Below are 17855 nucleotides of genomic sequence, written 5' to 3'. Positions count from 1 at the left end.
ACACTAATGGATTTCGACTTCTTGACCCTTATTTTGTATGTATTCCAAACCATATCTCCTTCCCCCCAGGCTCACTTCCACATGCTGCCTACTCTCTCTATAAATCCCAATATCATCTGCAAACATGATAATCCAAGGAAACTCCTGCCTTTCTTTCTTCTTTTAACATGTCCCTCATCATTACAAACATCCATCCATCCGTCCGTCCGTCCGTCCGCTGAAATGCCTGATGCATTTCAAGGCCAGAAGAGAGCAGGGACTGGGGTTTCCATCCAAATAGAACTCTGGTCACCTTGAAAACTAGCTCTGTTTCCTCAGACAGAAGACGCTAAGAAAGCCATCTTCTACAGCTTATATTATATTGTCAAAAGATATTTACTGCTTATAATCTGTCTATATAACATAAAAGATATTGCTATTTTTCCACATTTTTGTCTGTTAGTGATTTAGCCACAGTGGAAAATAGTTTGGATTTAGATCATCACCGACTGTTCCATGAACAAGTATTAATTTAAAAGGAGCTAAATGTGTTTGCCTCGAAATGTTCAACATTCAAAGATGTTCCTCCCACTTATTTTAGGTCATTGTTTATCAGCTGGGGCAACAAATTATGAAACAGATTATGCTTCTTTTTCCAGTTTAAAGATACTGATTACTCCAAAACTTCATGAAGGGATTATTTGAGCAGAGCTAAGCAGAATGTCACCTTCTAGTGGTCTTATTCAGATTTCCTCCAAAGGTCTTATCACCTTTATACAGAGTGACCTTTGCACAGACTAAAGCTTCTAGTGGAGCAGAAAACAACACGTTTATTACAGCAGGGCTGGACTAACTTCATGCTCCACAGTTTAACATGTTTCCCTGCATACCCCACCACACATGCAGGGAAACAGATCACCTGAGCTTTCTGCCTGCTTTCAACCTTCAACATGCTCAGTGGTTGCTGAGCTAATATGTGTGTTACACTATAAGTGCTTTACATTGTTATAATGATTTTCACATTTTTGTTTAGAGCAGGTGTAGAAAAAATCTGGAATTAGAAACCAAACAAACATCCCAAACAGAGACTTGTTGCAGCCTTTCTTCCTGCTTTCATTCTGTGATGCATGAACTTTTCACATGAAAACCAACTTTTTTCTGGTATACCAGCCAACGGATCAGCGCTGCAGAATGAAGTCTTGTTATGAACTGGAAAGTCTTGTTCTTTCCAGTTTCCAACATCAGTTTTGATTTAGATTTTTCCTGAAGGAAAGTTTGAAAGCTTTTTGCTTGGTGGACAGATGCATAACTTGCATAAAAAGCGATTTCTTCATCAGAAACCGTACATTGGACTGAATGAATGAAAAAATGTGCAACCTTGCATTTCATTTGGAGGTAATGCTCTCTGCTCTTTTACCTGACATAGACCTCCAGATGTTTTGGTTCTACTTATTTCTCTCCTACTGATTTCCCTACAGATCACACACATGAATTTTATTTTGTTTCTGTTTATTTGTCTTTAAATTATTTTGTTGTGGATATTCTGCAAGTGCTACAGCATTTCTTTCCTGACACATTTATGTCATCCTTGGTCTACCTGAATGTTTCCCTTGGGCAATTTTCTAATTTTGTTTTGACTTGTTTCATATTTTAGACACCGCTGACTGGAAACTCTAAGTTGACCTACCTTATTGAATAACTTCTAGAATCCTTTCTATTGTTTTCTTTAACTGACAGCTCTGTTGTTGAGGCCATGTTTTCTGTTAATGAACCTGCCGCAACAGCTTGTTAAGGTCTGCATGGCAGGCGGGTGGCTGCAAGCCTATAGCCCCATGAAACAATAGGTAAGACAAAATAATATGTTTTATTAGCCATCGAATTGAACAAAAACTGAACATTTATTTATTTATTTTTACAAAAGTTTTTTGTTTTCCTTTTGGTTTTAACTAAAGAGGCCCAACTTCACATCTCTGCGACTGTATGTTTGCTCTCTGATCACATCCAGGCCTGAAGAGCACTGGTGTGAGTGAAAGTCAGGGAGATTAATGAAGAGGAAGAGAGGAAGAGTTAAGTAGAAGAGCCCTGCCTTCTGATCATGTTGGTGTTGTGTGGAGGGGTGGAGGCACACCTCACTGCTTGGAAAAAACACTCAGACAGCAACTAACCAGTTGTCCTCAAGACACTGCATCATCCTCCATCCACTTATTGATCTGCTAAACTTCAAATTTCCGTTTCCGATCCTTGATTTTGCTTTCCCTGGTCTCATCTCATCCTGTCCTGGAGGATCTGAGAAAAAGTGCTGCACCTCAAATCTGATCAAAGGTAGGGATTGTGTATGTTTCTATGCCAATGATTCTGTTGTGTTTGCACACGTTAGATCCAGGAGTTAACAATTTGTTCCAGTGCTTTTCATTTTAAAGATTATAATCTGAGAAACCTCAAGGTTTAAAAACTTAAGTTAAATGTTGATAAAAGCAAACGGCATCTAGAGACATTTCGATTTTTTTGTCCTTCTCCAGAAACGGAGAATTTGTTTCAGTCAATAAACAGTTTATGAACGAGTGTGTGTGTGTTTGGGGGAAGGGGAGACTCAGACATGAGTGGCTACTGTTGCAAAATAGCTCGGCAATCCCAGCTCTCGGTGTTGATCCTGTATTGAAAGAAAAGCCACACAACGTAAACTCAGTGTGATGCAACAGGAGTAAAAAACTAAAAGAAATGAGAAGTCAAGGCAGCATCTCAGGTTCTCCCATCATAACATTGCTGACAAAACCTTTACCTTTTTCCATCTGCCTTTAACCAACTTTCTGAATTATATTCTTTATTGTCTTATCAGCTTGACTGGCTGACCTTATAACATTGTAAAAGCCTTGTGATATGATTTCGAACAATCAAAGTTCATGTATTAAAGTGAAGATTAAATGATAGCTGCAGTGCCATAAATCCCATAACATTTTAACATAAAAACAATCCTCTTATACCTGTTTTTTTCTTTTAAGATTTGTAAAATACAGAAAGCATCTTGTTGAGGACAGCTTTTCATGGATTCATGGACAGATTTGTTTTTAACAACATTGCTTTTGTTTCTTATCTGAGGAGGACTATCACAATGTGCAGTTACCCTACTGAGAAGCCAAAAAGACATGCTGAATGTGCAGCTGCTGCAAAATTTGTTAGTCTTTCATTTTGCAGAATAGAAACAGAAAAAAGGAAGCATCTGTTTAAATGCGACTTGATCAGTGAGGGGTGCACTGTTTACTTTACAGAGCATTTCCTCCTGTATGAAGTCGTGAACAAGATTCTAGCGAGATTTGATCCGCAGAACTTGAAAAAATTAACTTGGAGGTCAGAAGGTTTATAGCTTGTTTTTCTCACCTACCTGCCTTCTAAGACTTCATAGCTCTTCTGTTAGCTGACTGAGCAAATCTTCATGGCATTAGTGCCATTACATGGGATCAGGGCATACTTGTTTTCACTGGAGTCGGGTGAAGTTACCAGGAAGCCCTTTTCTTATTGCAGATGGAGGAACAACAAAACTCCCTACATCTTCTCATGAATTAGACAATCTGTAACAAGCTTAATAGGCTAACAAGTATTAAGTAATTATTTTTCCCCTTACATAAAAAACATTTAAACATATGACTTCTCTTCGCGGGTGCAGATGGATAAAGTAGCATCTCTTAATGGCCAAACAGCAGGAGATTTGGCAAAAGGTATCAGTATGACCTTATGACAGTCAATTACATGTAGAAGCAGCTGTACAGAGAGCACACCACTTTCTGGGAGTCCTTTCTCATTTCCCATCCTGTTAATCATGGGAAGAGTAATGTCAGAAGAGCAGGGGTTCAGTTGTTTCATGCAGATCTGTTCTCAGCCGGGCCATGCCAGCAGCTCTGCTACCGAGCCTCTGTCACCAGCACACCTCATTCTTTGAGTCCTTGGCTGGTCATTTTCCATGAGCTGTTGACAGCTATCGTGTTCTTTATTGTAAAATTAAAAACAACCTGCACTGTAACATATGGAGCAAAGATTAAATGTATTTTTCCTAGAGATGTGACCACTGCAGACTTATGTCATTATTCTCATAATTGATAAATATACTCAGCATGAGAGCTGATGGAAATCTTCAGCTAAATGAACTGTGTTGGTCCTGCAGGAAATAACCCAAAAGCACTTTAACAAACTATTGATGCTGAGCTGGGAGACAAACTGGCCACACAGTGGTGCAGTTGGTAGCACTGTTGCCTTGCAGCAAGAAGGTTCGATTCCCGGCCGGGGGTCTTTCTGCATGGAGTTTGCATGTTCTCACCGGGTACTCCGGCTTCCTCTCACAGTCCAAAGACATGCCTGCTAGGCATTAATTGGTCACTCTAAATTGCCCATAGGTGTATGAATGAGTGTGTGCATGGTTGTTTGTAAATTGCCCTGTGACGGACTGGCAACCTGTCCAGGGTGAACCCCGCCTCCTGCCCATAGACTGCTGGAGATAGGCACCAGCTTCCCCGTGACCCACTATGGAATAAGCGGTAGATGATGACTGACTGACACTTTAACAAACTATTGATGCTGAGCTGGGAGACCTTGAGAACAAGTGTAACCTCTACTCAGATCAAGAAATGAAAGAAGTTAACAGATCCAGACTGAGGTGGATATGAACTGAAATGAGCTGAAATGAGCTTCTTCCTTCACCTGGACTCATCCTGAGGGATGGTAGGAAGAGCTTGGAGGTTCAGAAGGGGCTCAGAGAATAATCGCTGCTTCTCTGCATTAAAGCTAAGGTTGTGTCTGGATCTGGTAAAAATGCTTTCTGAACACCTACTAGAATGATGTTTCACACAAGTCCCAATAGAAACATTTTGTTTCTATGCACATAAAACATGTTCCATTTTTGTCTTTACCAGCCAGAAATGATGACTGTGACAGTTGAGTGTTGATATGAAACAGTTGTTAGGTTTCTGCACACTCATGCCAGAAAACAGCATGTATTTTTATCACAGTGACCTCTGACCTACAATCCCTTCAGATGTAGGTCTCGCCAGGACTTAAACCCGCCGCTATGTGTCTGAGGTGTAACTTCCTGCTCACTTTTTCATTTAAACACTGCTTCGATCTCTTGGTAAAACATACGGCTCTCTTGCTAAAATTAAATCATCATCACTTGGTGATGCTGGTGGAGTGCACATTCTTGTCCCAAACATGTGGATCAGGTTAATTTGGAAAGCAGAGTCGTTGCTCTGTAGGTAGGAACAACACACCAATGCTCATAAAGAAAGTAAAGTTTTTCCAGCTGATCCAGACCTATTTCAGGATACATCAAATAGAGACTGAGGTCAAAGAGAAAATTGTTCCAACACAAGTGATCAGATTTCTTCTACATTTATCTCTCAGCATGGAGTAACTTCTGCCACATAACACCTCAAGGACATCTGATGTAACCACTAGATGGTATGTAGCGGGACCCTTTAACTAGGACATTTATGTAGTCCAGTTTAGTGTTCTGAGGACTGAGCCTGTGACTGGACTTACTGACTCCTTCATGTATTTCCTGCTGCATGGTGTGAACAAATGAACAACTCAAACAATGTCTGCAGCAGCTTAAGCGATGGCAGGACTGTTGGATCGCATCCAGATATGAGAACTTAGCCAACATTCCAGGGAGGATATCATCTGCAGGGAGTTATTTTTCCAACTTCAGCTACAGTCTACTGAAGGTTTGTCCAACTTTGTCCAACGAGTGGAAGTCGATATGTTTTCCATTAGTTTTTGGACATTGAGTCAAATATCACAATAAAATGAGTCAGGGCGAAGTCAGATTGTGTGGCTCAGTGGGAAGAGTAGTTGTCAAGCAATCCAAATGTTGCAGGTTCCATTCCAGCAAGTCGCATGTGGCTCTAGTACGTTGAGTAGTCGGTATAAATGCAAAGTTCTGTATAAATTCAGTCCATTAATAGTGATAAAAAGTTGTTGTTTTAGAAGCAAATACACCATTATCCACATAGTCAATATTTGTTGTTCTGATTCTTCTTCCTCGTTTCTTTTAATTTCCTCTGACATGTTGGACATCAACTTGTGGACCAGATCCTGACTGATGGTGACCCATCCCTGTCTTCTCAGTGTTTGGAATTAATCCCAGCTGGGTGGCTTCTGTTTCCTCACCTGCTTTTTGAGAACTGACCACAGGTTCTCAGTGGAGTTAATGTGAGGATCTTTCTGACAACAGGTCCACACCCAGCTGCTACCATAGTTAACCAAGCTATGCACTGGTGGCTATATTATTCTATTGTGCCCTTCTCAGCACAAACTGTTGCTGGACCCTCTTGAACATTCAGTAAGCCATCTTCTGTGCAACTGAACCTCTCAACTTGAAGTTCTTGATAATCCAGAAAATGTTTTTTTCTCAGCTGCAATAATGCTAATAGCATGTTCGTGTATGTTAACCGATTTTGGTGCAAAGTAATGATTTTCTTAAGAGGATAACACACGAAGACAATGATTTCATGCACATCTGTTGTTCTTTCATAGCAACCAGCCTTCAGTGGGACACTCACTGATGATATGAATGTACGGACACAAAGACAGTTCCTCATTTTCAGCAAAAATACAATAAGGTGTTTTTATTGTTCTGATGTAAATTTTGGAAGCTAACAAAAGTGTTTTCAGTTTAATAATCCACATCTTTGCACAATAATCTAACAACATGAAATCCCACCAAAGTAAAACTGAAGCTTCATTGTCTGCAGAGCTCAACATTCGTGTCTCTATTAGTACTTCTGGGCAGGACCATAAATTCCAACTAGGTGTTGGTTAAATAGTAACTCAGGTGTTTATGAAAGTTCAGTTCTTGGCCTCATCAATAAACAGCAGGTCAACGGAGTCAGAATTTTCAGAACTTCTCACCAGATGCTCTGCTGACTTTAATTTTCTTACTAAAACAAATGTTTTTGTCTCTGTTACCAGAAAAGCTTCTTTATCTAAAGCCAACACTGATTATCTGGCTGAACCTAAACAAACAGAAACCCCATGGCTTTGTGAACTTTGACCCTAGATTTGCAGTTCTTTACAGACCTACCTGCAAAGGTGTTTCAACAAGACAGCAAAGAATACTGGATATTAAATAATACTGGACAAGAATAAATGCACAGCTGGAAATATCATAAACACGTGTTCTTCACTCTTATTGGAGAGAGCTCAGGAAGTGGATGTGTTTTCCTCTGAATGATGTTCAGTCATGCATTCACTGCATGTTGTGGTGTCCTGAGGGCATCAGAAAGGGGTAAACATCAGAACCTCAAACAGTGATGTGACATAAACCCACATTGCAGCTGATAATAGCAGCAGGAGTGCTGTGGGTGACGGGGTGAGCAAACTGTTCCTGTTTAAGCTAAAACAAGTCGCTTCGTCTGTTTTTTATTTGTTTAGACTTGGAGGTGAGCTCATTATTTGCACATTGTGCCCTCTACATGTTCTTCTTTCCCCCACATCATGATCAGTCACCCTCTCTGACAGTTTTCTGTGGACAATGTGTTCTTGATGTTTCCAGTGATGGTTCTGTATTGCAAGTTTGAGTAAATTAACAAGGGGGTTTAATTATGGAGAAAAGACACCTTGTGTTCCTGCACACAGTGTATTCACAAGAGATCTTATAAATACTAACTGTCTCGAATGCTGACTCAGGGAGAGCTTTTGCAAAGACGCCACTAAGGTGTCAGCTCTGAACTCCCGAAAAGCTCCAAAAATATCACAGCATCTATAAACAACTATTTAAATGTAATGGAAAAAACAGCACATAACAGCAGGGCCGTAAACAAATTATTGGGCAGACGACCTACAATGCATCAGCAGAGAAGATAGTCAGTACCTGCTGACTTTAAGCCTCCATTGCCTGCTACATCAGAATGTAATCAGATGTAATCAGATGTCTGTAAATGACTTTCAAATTAAAGCAAGAATTTGTGCACTAAGGAAAATGGTCTTTCTGTCCCACAGCTTATGGAGGCTACTGTAGAAGTAAAGTAAATCCTGTGAGTCTCTGCTGATCTTCAGCTGGGACATCATCAGATAGCCGTGAGAGGCGACCCCCACCCCTGATCTCTGTGTTCCTCTCTGTCTCTCCCTGTCGTTAGGGTGCTGACCCTGTTGTTCCAACAGGCTGTGAATGTCGGCAGCATCATGACCAGCGTCAACTCTCCAGCCAGCCTGCTTGCCCGCAACCACTTCTACAGAAGTATGACAAAACCCAAACACAAACACAGCCTGGGATCTGTTTTTAGATCTGGGTGCTTCAGCTTAAGGTCAAAGAACAGACAAATATTGGTTTGGGATCAGAGGTTAGTGTAGTGAAAGCTTGAGTTTTCTTCATGCTCAAGCAGCATGAAAACCTGTTTATCGGGTTAAGATTTGGATCAGAACCCAGAGCAAGATGTGAGATTTCTTTAATTGTAAATGGAGAAATACAGTGAAGGTCACCAGGATTTACACTGTGTCTTTGTTAATCAAAGTAAAGCCAATAAGGGGTGTGTAGGATGTGTTTAAAGGCCGTGAGACAGTGGTGAGGTGTGTGTTTGAGCATCTCTGACCCTCTTTTGCAGAGTAGATGGACACAGGAGATGCTATAGTCGTACTATTTGTGTTTGTCTATAACGTATAAGCATAGCTGTAACATGACAAAAATGTGAAGTCATGAAAATTTTGCAAGGCAATGAGAAGCCTGTGAACATAAAGTCACAGTGCAGAAAGGACCAGAGAGGCACCGTCTCTTAAATAGATGAAAATCAAGTTTGTGCTTAATGTCAGAAATTAGATTACTGCAGTGCAGAACTGGGGCATCCTGTTGCAGATTCACCTTACAAAGTACACTTCAACTGATGACAAGCATCCGCCTCGGGATGAATGGGGTCATGAGAGCAGAGCCAAGCCAGGAATATCGGAAACACGAGCTGACATAAAAAAAAAAAAAGGTTTTGGCTGCTGTATGGTTCATGGGCTGTTCACTCCTAGAGCACATGATCACACATGCACAGCACAGCGCATGTGTGGGACTTCTGCATACAGATAATACAGATAATTCATACAGATAATAAAGTGAGCTAATGTGGAAGCATCGTACAAAGAAAAAAAGATTGTTTTCTTCCAGGTTTGCCCTCAAGTCCAGGAGTGATGAATGCACCTTACAGCTGTCAGAACAACTCTGCCATGCATGAACAGAATCAGGTCACCTCTTGGATCAGCATGGGAGTTCCTCCTGGTAAAACCCAGAAATATATTAACTGCACAAACAATTATGACCACAAATATGACCACTTTTTATATTAATCTGTCTTTAATTCCACCTGCACAGCATTTTAGATCCCAATGGATCTATGGATGGATGGACCACCTGGGTGATTTATTAATAATATTTCTTTCTCTTTTAAGCATTGCAGGTTGCCATGGGAACCAAAGGATTATCGATGGAGATCGTTCTGGGTCCCTCTTCCTCTCCCAAAACCAAACCACCCAATCCTGGTGACCAACATGTTAAGTAGACGAAGCAAAAGCATCTCATTGGTTGACAGCCTGAAAGTCCCCGGAGTTCTCAACAGATGTCAAATAAAGATGCAGGAAGACAGACGTTTAAGAGGAAAACCTTTTAGACAACGTCTGACATTTAATGCTGAGGTCTGCTGATTGATTTCATTTGCTATGTTAAATGTGAGGCCTCGTGTGTTTTTCTAAGTTCCTGAATCCATCTAAACACTAAGATTACCAAAGTAAAACATGCAGCAAATGCAGAAATGAATGTTTGTACAATGAGCCAATGACCATACCATCTATATTTCAGTCCCCGTTTCATAAATTTATTTTTATAACTTTGCATTTAAATGTATTCAACTGCCATTTGTGCTATCGATACTATTGCTGTAGATTCATTCATTATAAGGAGCCTTATTTCCTGGAAAGTACCCCATAATAACATCAGCTAACTTAATTTCAGTAGTCATTTATTGAAGCTGTTAAAGTGTGCCTCTGAAATCACTCTGACAATCTAATCAGCGGAATGGTTTCTGTAAAAGACGAACAGATGTGCGTTGAGTCATTGTCTTCTTCTGTCAGCAATGGTTTCTTCCACAGAAAAGCATGAAGTCCTCAGTGCCTCACATGCAGAAAACTGCTGTTAGGAATAACACAGCTTAAAGAGAACTTCCTAGGATCATCAAGAACTTCGAACTGAGATGTTCACCCACAGAGAAGAAGGCTTTGGGACATCCAAACTCCAGGACTGTAATCTACTGAGGAGGGTGCTAGAAAATGTTGCCTCCAGAGCAGAGCTTGTTCAACACTGGCAGCATGTGGGTGTAGTGCTTCTGAATGCACATCGAGGTAAAGACTCTTGAACGGCTGGCTTATGACAAGAAGGGCAGGATCCTGATACAATCCATGTGGAAGGTTGCTTCTCCTCCAAGGGGATGGACTTCCTCAGAGTTCTGCTTAAGAGCTCCGCAGTTAATGAAGATCCGGATAAAATCGTCCTCTAAGAACAACGCCCAAAACAATTAGGGATGATCTGTGGATTCTCCAGCCTGAGCAACACTAAAGTGACTCAAGATCAGAACGTTGAGATTTTGGACCTCTGGTCTGGAAACTCCACAGATCTGAACCACACCAAGGACCTGTGGTGATTTCTCAGAAAACAGCTGGAGAAATAGAGGCTGATAGACTGTAATGAACTCCAAGCACCAAGAAGACAAGAATGGGTCATCATTGGTCATGCTCTGGTCTAGAAGTTGATATCCAACCTGTAAGAGAGAAAAACAGAAGAAGGTCAACAGTGGAGATACTGCATTAAAAAGCTTATGTAATTACTAATAAAACCTTTAGAATCTTATGGAACGTCTTCTTCTTCTATCCCATTCAACAGGAACATGTAAAAACCTTGAAGCTACATGTCATCTAATTGTTCTATAATCTACAGTTTAGGTTGAACTGAAGGGAACTTCAGAGCTTGACAATAAGAGACGGAGGTCTGGATCTCTGTGACCCTCGGAGCAGGCAGTGAACTAGAAAAGCTGCAGCATGGAAGAACAAAAATGCTTTTCAGCCATTCAGCTTCATCAAGCACAGGGGCCACTTTGCAGCAGCTTTGACCTTTGTTTGTTTTTCCTCTTTTTCAATGAGATGGACAGAGGGATAGAGCGGCTGAATGGAGGACAGCAGAGCTTACGTAAGCCCATTTTATGCTCATTCAGGAAAATCTGTGCGTCAGGATTTGTTGCTTCAATCCACAGCAAGACTTTTATCTGCAGGTGGGAATGATTTGTTCAGCTGAAGATATAAACAGATTATTTTGGAGAAAGAATTGATAAAGGTTTTCCTGCGTTATCATCAGCCAACATGATGCTCCTTTGTGTCTTTTTTACAGACAGAAAGGCCAACTCAACGCAGTCTCACTCCAGAACAGGCCGTGTTTGTCCCCCCAAACATTCAATTTTCAAGAATCTAAAACTGATTAATAATTTTCAAAATTCAATCGTGCAAGACACCACCCAGCACCACACATGACAAAAATCTAATAAAAATAGAAATAAATACATAAGTATTAGTCAGAATTCTATTGAGAGCACTAATAAATAAATACTAAAATCCATAACAAAGTGCAGTCATATTTAATAAATCAGAATACGTGTTCCGATGAGGCTCGTTTGTCAGATTAAAAGTACCGTTAAAATAAACCAACATTTAAGCAGCTTATAAACATACTTTTTATTAGCTTTACGTGGAAAAATCTTCATTATTAACAGAAATAAAAGCTTTAAAACATCAGTCTGGGTGTTTTAAAGCCGGACTGATGTATTTCAGGGAATTAAGTTAATAAAATAAATAAACCTTTTAATAATATTCTAATTTATTGAATATGATCAAAACAAATTCATTTGAAACTGGAAGTCATTATTTGTAATCTTTTGTATGAATTGATTTATTTCATGTTTTGTTTTTTGCTGCAGTGAACCACATGGCTTGTAGAACAGGCTCCAACATCAGATTGGTTAATCCACGCAGGAAGTCCACCTTAAATCAGTTATATTGACCCCTTCCACTTCCTTTACTGTATAACTACACATATTTTTAAAAACAACATATTCTGTCAGATTTATTTATGTATTTGTATATTTATTAAGATATTTGATCATTTAATTTCAGTCTTAAATGAATATTAAGACATCTGAGTAATTATTTGTGGCTAATTTTAATGGATTTGATGCGGTTTTGGACCTCTATATTAAACGTTCTCAACAGCATGTTTTGATTTGCACTTAGAAGCTAGCTTTACTCAGAAACTGTTAGACACTGGAGGAAAGAACACTACTCTGTTTAAAACTGATCTGATGGGCTGCATCTTGCTGCAGAAGGTCTGCCAGTCTGTGCTGTTAAAGCAGCAGGTATCCAGACTAGTGTAATATGACGCACATGCTGGTTGTTTGATACAAAACTGCAAGCTACTGTTTTAAATGAGCATGAAAACAAAGAGGACATGTAAACTGGCATGAACTGGAACATTCTGGTGGAGACCGGTTTATCTCAGTTGGTGCAGCAGTGCTTCTCTCTGAATCAGCAGGAACCACAGTTAAACAACCGAGTCTCCGAGTTCAGCAGCAGCAGCAAGAGGAAGAAAGACTTTTCCATTGTTTACACTGGACCGTGGACCAAAACCAGCAACTGGAGCAACTGGAGCAAGGCAAACACACTTTCACCTCCTTGTCCTAATGTTATTCAAACAATTCCATCGATGTTTCCAGAATTATCTGAACTTTAATCTGGTTTCCAACTAGTTTGTGCCAAATGTCAAGGTTTGTCCAGGAGTCAGCGAAGTAGAAATTAGATTACTGCAGTACAGAACTGGGGCATCCTGCTGCAGATTGATTTTACAAAGTACACTTCAACTGATGACAAGCATCCGCCTCGGGATGAATGGGTTCATGAGAGCAGAGCCAAGCCAGGAATATCAGAAACACGAGCTGACATAAAAAAAAAAGTCATGACAGTTTTAACCATTTATAAATGAAATTAAGAGCAATATTCCTGATTATAGTTTACATAAGGATAGCTGCATATCACTAATGTGAAAATAGACCCACACGCCCTGCATTCTGATAGATGTAGATCCTGCTGATGAATGGATCAATTACACTTCACTGAGTTTTCCAAACAGAAACCTGGAAGTTCCAGGTATGCATTTCAGAAGTTAATATCAGGATGCTTCACTGTTGCCACAGAGAGGTGTTCATGTTTTCTGCAGCTGAACCGCTCAGGCTGAAGATCTTTATGATCCAGAAAACGGTTCTCCATTTTGATGCAGTAGTATGGCTGTGAATCAGTGCACCGACAGACAAGCGTAGCAACACAGCATCAGGCTGCAACACACTACTTTATTGCATTTGCAATATTAAAAAGGAGACAAAAAAGGGTAACAAAACCTGTGAAGGTGTGGACCACAGTGTGTCAATGCAACAATGTTAAAGCACAAAAATGTTACAAATGTTAAGGAACTCTGTTTCAATTTTTTCTCATTTTTAGTCATTAAAAAAGATGTTACAAAACATGGAAAAACAATGCAGCCTTTACTACAATGAATATATGTAAAAAAAAAAAAAAAAAAGTTGTAAACAGGACAATCTCCGTCGCCTAGCGTTGGTCGTTGGTTCGGTTCTCCCCCGGGTGTAGTGGAGACTGAAGAAAGATGCAGGATCATGAAGTGGGGCTTCCTGCATCGCTGCTCTCACTCGCCTGCCGCTGCACCACCATCTCCTTGGCGATGCAGGTGATCTGACCGTTCGTCACTGCACCCAAAAACCCCGCCCTGCAGGGGTGGAAACAGCGGTTAGAAATGAAAGCCATGTGCATACACGTCAGACAGCTTCACGCTCGTACTTACTTCTGCTGTGCCTCCTCAGTCAACGGGGTCATCCCTGGCTGCTTCCCAAAGAAGAAACTGGACCACCAATGACCAGAATCCTGCTTGGGGAGTCCTGGGGAGACAGATTAAAACCTAAAGCAAAAGGTACCACAGATTCAAGTTTAAAATCAGAACCAGGGACTTAAAAAAGCTCAAGCTAATAAAGACTGGCTCTGTTCTGGGGACTCCTCTGGAACCTCTGGAGATTATTGTGCAAAGATGGATTCTTTATAAAATGAAGAACATTATGGAGAATCCTGAGCATCTTCTTCATCAGACTGTCCTACAACAACAGAGTGTCTTCAGTCAGAGGCTTCTTCAGATCTGCTGTAAGACGGACCGCTACAGGAGATCCTTCCTGCCTACAGCCATCAGCATCTACAACGTCTCTTTGAAGAAACCTTCATAATATGAGCTATAACAACATTTAATTTCCCTTTGGGATGAATACATTTTTGAATTTGAAAATGGAAGTAAAAGAATGTATACACCACCAGGTGGACACCCTTCTTTCTTGATCTGCCCTGTGGGAATAAACAGCACACAAGCCTAAACTAGCTGTGAAACTCCACACCAGGCTGCTAGCAAATAAATCAGGATTACTCTTGAAGTCACACGCCAACGGCTACAAAGACTTTGAGGCACACATGGGATCTCTAAACCACCAGGGAACAAGTCGAATGGGCGTGGCTGCTTTAAGAAATCCTACACATCACGCAAAATGCACAACCGACAAAGAGTGCTGATGAAATATTTATATCCAAGCAGAAACGAGTGAAAACGACTTAACCGTCTGTGGCAACAGCAACAGCAGCGCCACCCAGAATCTGATGTAAAATGATGTGGATGACAGCTGAAGTGGGGTTCTGTTGAGAGTTAACAATCAATATCTTACCTGCAGTCAAAAGTAGCATCTGGGGAGTAAAGTGCTGCTTATTCTAAGCCTAAAACCAACTCAAGTAACATAGGATCAAATCATCATCTCATCATCAGCTGCCAGACATCAACTAATTATTGTCCTTCTTTCCTCTGAAGCCATTTACCTGGATGGTGAGGGATGACTTCCCCACTGTACTCCGAACTGCCACAAGAGCTACTACTGGACGTAGAGCCGATGCGCCCTGCAGGAAACAGTGGATGAGGGGTTAGTTTCTGACAGAAACCCAGACAACCACCAGGAGGGAGAGAGACAGAGACTCACTTCGGTAGTAGTCCGCGGTCGCCACGAGAGAACCGCCTGCGGGAATGGCCGCCATACTTCAGTAGTTGGTCACTGATGGGCTTGATGGAAACCTGGAGAGCAAAGACCACACCAGTTAAAACTGGGTTACAAAAACCACTAAATGTTCGCTTACTGAGGATGAATCATAGTCTTTAATGAAACAGTCAAGCATGGAAGTTTTAACAGTTTTGGTTATTTAAATACAACTACTGGAAGCTTATTCTGAGCAAACAAAGAATGTTTCTACTTCCCAAACATGAAATAAATCACAAACCATCTGATTAAAAGAGATGAATGTAACTTTTAACTAAGTTGGATTTCAATATTTCCAGGGAAAAAAAAACGTTTGCAGTTTAAGACGTCTCAACACCATTATGATTTAAATTTTACACCTGCTCAAATGCTGAGAATCTTTCAGGGTGTGCAGATTTTACACAATAACCCCCAAATTCCTCGGTCAGATAAAAATCCTGGAAAATAAACACAGTGGAAGCTCAAGATTGTCTTCAAAAGCTAAAATATAAACTCATGGCAATGAATAAAGAGACATATTCAAGATAAATATGAGCTCTGGTCTTTACACCATAAAATGTATGATAATCCCAGGTGTATGTAAATATATGATCTGTTGTCCAACTGTAAAAGAGAGTTCGACATGTTTGATACATACAGATGAATATGAATTATAAACAAGATGTACTGATTAGAGCGTTATGGGCCAATACTGATTTCCTTTGAAACCCAACTTCCAAACCCCAAAATGATCAAGCTTTGGATTTTAAACCCAAACATCATGATTGTTAAGGCACTCAAAAATAAAACCATTTCTTCCAGTTTGGTGAAAAATGTTTGTGGATTTGACCCACTGGGCACCAGTCAGAAGTGATCAAGGAGGAGATAATGGTCTATTATTCGGTCATTATTTGACTGATTGTTGTGACATAAATAATGAAAATAAAATAAAATAAATCAGCATCCGTGATCCGATTCATTTTTCCCATCGTGGAAAAATAAATGTGTGTCCCCCCTTCCTGCTGAAATGGATCACAAAAAAAAAATAATCTAAAAACAGGTTGAGAAGGATCTTCTTCTCCATCAGAAGCTCCACTATGATCCTCATGATGTCTCCCAGTCACTGCTCTGCAGAGAGGGTGTTGCTTACGTCACTGCACCAAACTGACATCTTTACAACCCGTCCAATCTGGAAATGCGCAGGGAGAACCGCCGGTTCTGACTGGTTTTCGATCATGACAAACACGAAGTTTGAGCTTCGCTTTGAGGAGTTTTTGTCTATCAGAACATTTCCTAAAAACTGCCGTAACCATTTTGTCACTTTGTTTCCACATCGTTCCCGTTTCAAACCGAACACTGGTGCTACAACTGAAATGAACGAGAGAAGTTCATCCCTTCCATGTTTTAAAGCCCCGAAAAAAAGCCTCGCTCCTAGCGGCTAGCTTTCAGGGAAGCTGTTTCTGACCCAACACCACAACGGAAAACCTCACCTTTACTAACCCAGACGATGTGCTGATGTCCGGTAGCACTCAATTCAACTCGAACGGCGAGGATGGGGGCAGATAACGCTAGGCGACGGGGCCCATTTGAAAAAAGGTTTTGGGTAAATGTGACCCTCCAAGGTCCGAAAAGATGTCGACGCTGCTTCTTTCTGAGGCTAGTGGGCTGCGCGAGTATTTATGCTACCGAACGATGACGTCACCTGAAAGAGGCGCGGCTACAGAGAAAATAACTGCCACCGACATCATGGGTCCACGCCCACAAACAACCGTTTTATATATAAACATATACATACGTGTACATATGTATATGTATGTACTTTTATATATATATATATATATATGTCACATCCGGGGCGGTTGGCCCATTACTGCTAAGGGTTCGTCCTTCATCAACTCAACAACTATTTTGGAACTAGCTCCATCTTGTGGTAGAATCAAGGAAATGAAAGCGTTCACAACACGTGTGATACATTTAGAATGACATCATAGATCCCATAAAGCACATATATACGTATATGTACAGGGTTTGGACAATGAAACTGAAACACCTGGTTTTAGACCACAATAATTTATTAGTATGGTGTAGGGCCTCCTTTTGCGGCCAATACAGCATCAATTCGTCTTGGGAATGACATATACAAGTCCTGCACAGTGGTCAGAGGGATTTTAAGCCATTCTTCTTGCAGGATAGTGGCCAGGTCACTACGTGATACTGGTGGAGGAAAACGTTTCCTGACTCGCTCCTCCAAAACACCCCAAAGTGGCTCAATAATATTTAGATCTGGTGACTGTGCAGGCCATGGGAGATGTTCAACTTCACTTTCATGCTCATCAAACCAATCTTTCACCAGTCTTGCTGTGTGTATTGGTGCATTGTCATCCTGATACACGGCACCGCCTTCAGGATAAAATGTTTGAACCATTGGATGCACATGGTCCTGAAGAATGGTTCGGTAGTCCTTGGCAGTGACGCCCATCTAGCACAAGTATTGGACCAAGGGAATGCCATGATATGGCAGCCCAAACCATCACTGATCCACCCCCATGCTTCACTCTGGGCATGCAACAGTCTGGGTGATACGCTTCTTTGGGGCTTCTCAACACCGTAACTCTCCTGGATGTGGGGAAAACAGTAAAGGTGGACTCATCAGAGAACAATACATGTTTCACATTGTCCACAGCCCAAGGTTTGCGCTCCTTGCTCCATTGA

The 17855-nt window shown here is 40.8% G+C and overlaps 1 protein-coding gene and 1 long non-coding RNA gene across 3 annotated transcripts; one reads left to right on the top strand and one right to left on the bottom strand.

The window, feature by feature from the left end:
* The first annotated feature begins 1359 nt into the window (after positions 1-1359).
* Positions 1360-12254, top strand: LOC124872155. The gene is made up of 7 exons (XR_007039205.1): positions 1360-1374; positions 1717-1823; positions 1985-2301; positions 8103-8203; positions 9113-9223; positions 9394-11261; positions 11378-12254. It is a non-coding gene; the product is annotated as an uncharacterized LOC124872155 (long non-coding RNA).
* Positions 12255-13362: 1108 nt separating this feature from the next.
* Positions 13363-16806, bottom strand: ppdpfb (pancreatic progenitor cell differentiation and proliferation factor b). 2 transcript variants are annotated; one of them, XM_047371864.1, is made up of 5 exons: positions 16634-16806; positions 15111-15202; positions 14953-15030; positions 13889-13982; positions 13363-13813 (listed from the first exon to the last, which is right to left on the bottom strand). In XM_047371864.1, the coding sequence occupies exons 2-5, from the start codon at positions 15163-15165 to the stop codon at positions 13702-13704; spliced, it is 339 nt and encodes a 112-aa protein (XP_047227820.1). In that variant the 5' UTR covers positions 15166-15202; positions 16634-16806; the 3' UTR covers positions 13363-13701. The 2 variants fall into 2 exon arrangements, with proteins under 2 accessions (XP_047227820.1, XP_047227829.1); XM_047371873.1 differs by having other exon boundaries at positions 16644-16797.
* Positions 16807-17855: the final 1049 nt, after the last annotated feature.

This window comes from Girardinichthys multiradiatus, chromosome 1 (assembly GCF_021462225.1).
Source record: "Girardinichthys multiradiatus isolate DD_20200921_A chromosome 1, DD_fGirMul_XY1, whole genome shotgun sequence".
In the NCBI taxonomy this organism is placed as follows: domain Eukaryota; kingdom Metazoa; phylum Chordata; class Actinopteri; order Cyprinodontiformes; family Goodeidae; genus Girardinichthys; species Girardinichthys multiradiatus.
This window is presented reverse-complemented; position numbering and strand designations above follow the sequence as displayed.